General features: G+C 35.0%; 1 protein-coding gene across 1 annotated transcript; it reads right to left on the bottom strand.

Moving 5' to 3' along the window:
* Positions 1–224: 224 nt before the first annotated feature.
* On the bottom strand, positions 225–2,171 carry LOC135219883 (myosin-3-like). Its single transcript, XM_064257029.1, has one exon. It carries the CDS (start codon positions 2,169–2,171, stop codon positions 225–227), a length of 1,947 nt encoding a protein of 648 aa, XP_064113099.1.
* Positions 2,172–7,220: the final 5,049 nt, after the last annotated feature.

The following is a 7,220-nucleotide window of genomic DNA, read 5'->3' as shown; positions in this document are numbered from 1 at the left end:
TGGCCCTCCTTCCTCCGAACAGCTGTTGGCTCTCATCCTGAGAGCTGGTCCTCCTTCCTCCAAACAGGTGTTGGCTCTCAAGTTAAGGGAAACTTCATTTCTTACCTCCCATGTCTATCTATGCCTTTGATCTTGCAGCACTTGAAGGTTTCACACTATCTCCAACTTTGGCGGAAGGTAGTGACCCTTTGTTGTCAATCAAATCTAAATCATTTATCCATGGTTCAGGTCAATGATACTATGTGATCAAGTCTTTCAAGTTGCTTCAGCAAGTTTTTCCTTAATTCTTTATTCCTCTCTTTTTCGGTTTCTAGAGCATTAGCCATGGACATAATGTCTTTTTCTTTTTGGGTCAATACACCCTTAATATCTGAATTCATGGCTTCCAATTGAGCCAGCCGCATCTTCATCTGCTCGAGTTCTTCATTCAGAAGTCTGTTTTTCTCTCCTTCATTTTCTAAACAGTTCATCAGTAGAGTCACTTGCTGGTCCCTCTTAGCTAACTCTTCCTTCATTTCAGCCTTTTCACCTTCGACTTCAGCTATCCAGTTTCTAATCAGCTGAGCTTCTGCTTTCAGTAAATTTACTTCCTGTTCTTTATTACGTAACTCTTCTTCCAACTTGGCCTTTTTCCCTCCTAGTTCAGCTACCCAATTTCTCATCTGCTGAACTTCTCCATTTAAGATTTTGTTCACTTCTTCTCCATTTTCTAAAGAATTCTTTAGTGAGTTTATTTCATGTTCGTTATTGGCCAATTCCTCCTCCATCTTGGCATTTTGACCTCCTAGTTCAGCTACCCAGTTTCTCATCTGCTGAACCTCTTCATTTAAAATGTTGTTCTTTTCTTCTGCATTTTCTAGAGAATTCTCCATCGACTTTACTTCCAGTTCTTTACAGGCCAATTCCTCCTCCATCTTGGCATTTTGTCCTCCTAGTTCAGCTACCCAATTTTTCATCTGCTGAACCTCTCCATTTAAAAGTTTGTTCTTTTCTTCTGCATTTTCTAGAGAATTCTCCATCGACTTTACTTCCAGTTCTTTACGGGCCAATTCCTCCTCCATCTTGGCATTTTGTCCTCCTAGTTCAGCTATCCAATTTTTCATCTGCTGAACCTCTTCATTTAAAATTTTGTTATTTTCTTCTGCATTTTCTAGAGAATTCTTCGTCGACTTTGCTTCCAGTTCTTTATGAGCCAATTCCTCCTCCATCTTGGCATTCTGACCTCCTAGTTCAGCTACCCAATTTCTCATCTGCTGAACTTCTTCATTCAAAATGTTTTTATTTTCCTCTCCATTTTCGATTTGCTTCTGGAGATCGGCATTCTTCTGTCGTAGCCCAGCAATTTCTCGTGTAAAAGCTTCTTTCGAATTCTTCAGATGGTCGCCCTCTTTCTCTTTCTCTTCCAGAGCTTCTCTCAGTTCGTCATTGGCCGTCTTGAAGTATTTGTTCTCCGAAGCCAACACTCGATTGGTGGCTTCAGATTCCTTTAATCTCAAGGAGAGCTCGGTTCCCTCCTTCAGAGCGCTTTCCAGCTCTCTCTCCTTCGTCACCATCGTGTCCTGGAAACGACTTCTCAGCTCCTTTTCCAATGTCTCGATTTCTCTGTCTCTTGCTTTCTTTTCTTCTTCCAAACGACTTTCCATTTCTTTTCTTTCAACTGCGTTCCGTTCAATCATAAGATTTTTCTCCACAATTTCATTTTGCAGAAACTCGTTCTGCTCCCTAGCTCCTTTCAAGAGACGTTCCATTTCACTTTCCTGGAGCTTACTCTTTTCCAGAAACTCTTCCAGCATCTGTTTCTCAGCCTCCAAACGTCCTCGCTGGTGTTCCAACAATTGAATGTCTCGGGTCATCTCGTCTAGGTGTTCCTCTGTCTTTGCATGTCGTTCTTCTTGCGTTTCCAGACGATCTCTCAGTCTGGCCACCTCGGTTCGTTGCGATTCCAGATCTTTTTCCAGTCCGTGAATGTACTTTCCTTTTTGCTGGTATTTTCGGTAAGCAGCTACCGCCAGGCCAGCCAACAAGGCCACACCCATACAAGTGATGGCGACGGCTTTGCCTGGCGTCCAAAAGGTTTGTTCATCATCAAGTTCTGGATGAACAGATTCCACAGCTATAAGATAAATATCCTGTGATACACTCGAAGGTCCTTCAGCCCAATTGAGCGTCATTAGGTCCTCAACAATTGAGTTAAACAAACCACAGGCCACAACTGCAAGTGCACAAAAAGCTACAATAAGTGGAGCAAACATCATAATGATTAATGTTACCCAAATATGTCAGCTGTCAATAGTCCTAGTTTCTACAACTGACTGATGAGCGGCGGCTTCTTTCGATTCGAGGAAGGCTCCAGCGCCGGCCTCGGAGCGCCTCTTTCCCGGCTCGGCTCCGAGTATTTCTTCTTCTTCTTCTTCGTGTTTGGATGAAGAAGGATTCTTGCTCCCAGAGCTTTTGACTGAAGTCTTTCTTTCGACATAAGAATTCGCGTAGGAGATTATCTTCACCCTTTCAACTTTGCCTCAACTGAAATCATTAATTACATTTTCCCAGTCCAGTATTCTCCTCGGATGTTCTGAAACGAGTTTCTTTTTATTTTCCTTCTTTATTTTCTCTTCAAGTTTACTGACGTTGAATTTAGTATTGGGGATTAATTTTGACGCCTTATCATTATTGTTACTATATGTAATGATAATACAGTCATTATTATTATTATTATTATTATTATTATTATTATTATTATTATTATTATTATTATTATTATTATTATTATAATATCCAGTATTCTTTCTTTCTCTCTCTCTACATACATACATACGTATATATATAATACTTTTATTATTATTTTTATTATTATTATTATTATTTCATTATTATATTATTATTATTATTATTATTATTATTGTTATTATTATTATTATATAACCAGTCTTCTCTCTCTCTCTCTCTTTCTCTCTCTATTACATACGTACATACATGCATGTATATATATATATATATATATATATATATATAGTATATATGTATATATTATAGATATATATATATATATATAATGCAATTATTATTATTATAATAACTATTATTACCATAATATACCCAGTCTTCACTCTCTCTTTCACGGTCCTCTCTCTACATACATACGTACATTACGTATACTATATATATAATATATATATATATATATATATATATATATATATATATATGTTATATGTATATATATATATATATATATATATATATGTTATATATATATATATATATATATGAATTTTTATCACATAACCATGATTCATATAAATCATTCGAGCTACAAATGTCCTTTAATACCTAATTCACTCTACTTCGGAATTGATATATTTTCATATATGTACCGAAGGGGAATTTTAGTTGATAATAATTTCGTCCCCTCATGGGATCGAACACTGTCCAGTGGACGAGAACGAAATCAGGACGGACAGTGACGTAGCCTCTCTGTTGGCCAATTCAGCAACGTCACTGTCCGTCCTGATTTCGTTCTCGTCCACTGGACAGTGGTTCGATCCCATGAGGGGACGAAATTATCAACTAAAAATTCCCCTTTGATACATATATGAAAATATATCAATTCCAAGGTAGAGCAAATTAGATATTAAAGGACATTTGTAGCTCGAATGATATATATATATATATATATATATTATATATATATGAATATATATATATATAATAAATATATATATATATATATATATATATATATATATATATATATATATATATATTATAGTTACAACCCTTGGGAATTGTTACAACACTTGGGGTTGTTATGCAAGTTCTTATTATATTAGTTGTCGTCAGTAATAAATGTAAGTCTGTGCTAAAGGTCAGCAGAAACAAACACCCAAGAAAACTTAACAATATTTAATACTTAATAAATACAAAATTTAAATCAACCTTGTTGGATGTGACAAATACCATAAATCAATAACAAGAAAGGACAAATACCAGTCCTTAGAATCCCAAAATGGGGCAATATTAATGAATTCCTTTCAAAATTAAACGCATTAGTTCCCAGCATCAAATTTAAAGTTGAATGGGAAACAGACAACAAAATTCCTTTTCTTGATGTTTTAATAATCAGAGACACGACAGAATACAAATTTACCTTGTACAGAAAACCAACGTTCTCACTTTCATACATTCACTACTTTAGCTGTCACAACATTGCTATCAAGATAGGTGTCGCACAACCTGTTCTTAAAAGCCTTACGAATTTGTTCCCCAGATTTCCTGGAAAAAGAATTTGAACTAATTCGTAAGCAACTTTCGTCTTTAAAGTATCCTGACCATATAATTGAGAAAGCAATTCACAAAGAAAACGTAATTTTCTGCCGACCCCCTCAAGACAAGACCAGAGATACACCCAACAATAAAATAAAAATTCCACACCGGACAGGATTAAGACAGTGACTCAGACCCTCGGAAAATCTAACCCTTTTGCATTTACTTACCCAAATACCTTAGCCAAATCCCTGATTAATGTCCAACAAAAGACAACCCCCAAGGACACAGGCGTTTACAAAATCCCATGCCAGAACTGTGACCAGTCTTACATCGGATTTACAGGAAAATCCCTTCCCCAGAGATTATTATAACACAAACGGTCAGTTAGGTATGGACAACAGAACTCAGCTATTTTCAACCATATAAATGAACATAACCATAGAATAAACTGGAACTTGTCACGTATAATTTATAGCAGCAATTGTCGGTACAAGAGTGAAATGATGGAATCGGCCTTAATTAAAGAGAGGCAGGTAATGAACATCTCAAAAGGAGCATGGGATTCAGATATGATCAACAAGATTTTCATTCAACCAACGCATAAGAAGATTAAAGGAAGATTACCAGCAGGAGTGACCTAAATTGGCTTACCTGTGGATGGATCACTTGGTATAAATACCACCTTTTCTGTAAACTTTTCTCATACATCTACCTGAAGAGGGAGACAGTGGTCTCTGAAATAAAGAATTTTTCTCTCTATATTTTGGTGTTTTTATGGGCTCCTTTTATTGTGTATATATATATATATATATATATATATATATATATATATATATATATATATATATATATATGTATATATATATTATTGTATAATAATAAATAATAATATCTATATATGTATATATATATACATAATATACATATATATATTATATTCCAATATATATACATATATATATATATATCATTGACATGAATATCTATATATATATATATCTTATATATCTATATTATATTATATATAGATATATAGATATACTATATATTAATATATATAACCGGATGTCGATTGACTAATCCAGAATCCTCTAATATACGTAGCCATACAATTAAATGCAAAAACCGAAATCATCTATGAAGATTTTTAAGATTATTGGTTATACAAACAACCCACAAGAACAACTTATTCTTGAAAATTTAAATATTAGACAACGAGTCCCTTCACTGAACTGTCAAACAACCCCTGCTCCCTTGTATTTGTCTTAACTCTTTGCCTCTCTCGAAAATTTTTTTTTATGCTTTGTTCTTAGTATGTCCTTATCCTCTGTAATGGTAGGTTAACCTTCAGTGTTTTATTTATTTATTATTAGTAATATTTTTTAAGTGTGTCTGTATTTAAGTATGTGTTCTGCTGGCTATACTCTTTATATATATATATATATATATATATATATATATATATATATATATATATATATATATATGCATAACATAACGTTTTATATACTTCGTGATCAAGTTATTCATATATATATATATATATATATATATATATATGTATATATATATATATATATATATATATATATATATATGTATGTGCGTGTGTGTGTGTATTTATTTATACCAATACACTTAATTTTTTAGAAATAATACCTTAGTAATTGTTATTATTAAGGACAACAGTACCAGTGTTGTTTCTTCCTTCCTTCCTTCTCGTAGCTCCAGAGAACCAACAAACACAATGAAACAATTGTCCAATATCAAAGTCGCGGAGAGAAGCGTTCTAAGGGCCACTGAGGAGACTTCGAAGTGCATTATTAACTCTGTATGTGTGGCTGTCCTTTATATAATAATAATATTAATAATGATGATAATAATAATATCATCCTTGAGCCTGTCTACTGGAATCAGTCGCCAGCGCACCTCAACATACCTGAAACCTTGCTTTGTACGCTGCTGGAGATCTGCACGAAGAAGGCCCCTTTCTTCACCCACCGTGGCCAGATGTTCTGCCAGAAGGACGGGGTGGGGTTGGGCTCCCCAGGGGGGGGTCCTCTTTGCTAACTTTTATCTGGGCACTGTGGAGGAGCGGGTCTTCACCAGGATGCAGCACCCCCGCAGATATGTCCGTTATATTAACGATATCTTTGTGCAAGTCGACGCCGAGGATGAGGTAGAAGCCCTCCGTCAAGCATTTCAGCAGTGGTTTTGCTCAACCCCTTGAAAATACACAACCCCTGGCTCAAGATATTCTCTACGGATGAAAAAAACACCATTTCACGACCCCTAGAAAATACCCAACTCCATTTTGGCTCAAAATATTCTCTACGGATGAAAAAAAAAACCATTTCACGACCCCTAGAAAATACCCAACTCCATTTTGGCTTAACAACCCCTTGAAAGTACCCAACCAGTCAAAAACAATACCGCCACGACTCCTTATCATCAACCTCAGACTGCTAAATAATTTTACAATAAAAACACAATCTTCTAGATTTATTACCTTGTATCGTTTGACGTTCGTCCTCCACATGTGCCCCGTGCGGAACAACCCCTCCTTTCCTGCTCATCCTAAGGAAGAGAAATAATGGGACTTAGAAGAACCGAACGCTTGCAAGAAATGAGAAAAATTATATGATGTAGTATGTTAACAACATCAACAAATTATTATAACCTTTTTATTTGATGAATGCATACAGCCCGTTTACCACTAGAACTCCAATGAGAACATTTGACCCTTTTGAAATACTTGAAATGGTATTCCGTCACCCACCTGTCATTACTTTCTAAATGACACGGCAAGAAATGAAAAAAATATCATTATCATATATAAATATTGGAATATATGACAGCGCAAAAAAAAATGTCATATATAATTGTATACAAATCACGCTGTGAGCAAAACGGTTAAAGCTAATGAGTTAATTTTTTTTCGTTGTATTGTACAC

Source organism: Macrobrachium nipponense, chromosome 20 (genome assembly GCF_015104395.2).
Source record: "Macrobrachium nipponense isolate FS-2020 chromosome 20, ASM1510439v2, whole genome shotgun sequence".
NCBI classification, from domain to species: domain Eukaryota; kingdom Metazoa; phylum Arthropoda; class Malacostraca; order Decapoda; family Palaemonidae; genus Macrobrachium; species Macrobrachium nipponense.
The sequence above is the reverse complement of the archived record's forward strand: the minus strand, read 5'-3'. Positions and strand labels throughout refer to the sequence as shown.

What these genes read in the sequence shown, in the direction of transcription:
- LOC135219883 (XM_064257029.1), bottom strand. Translation starts at nt 2,171, where the DNA reads ATGACGCTCAATTGGGCTGAAGGACCTTCGAGTGTATCACAGGATATT.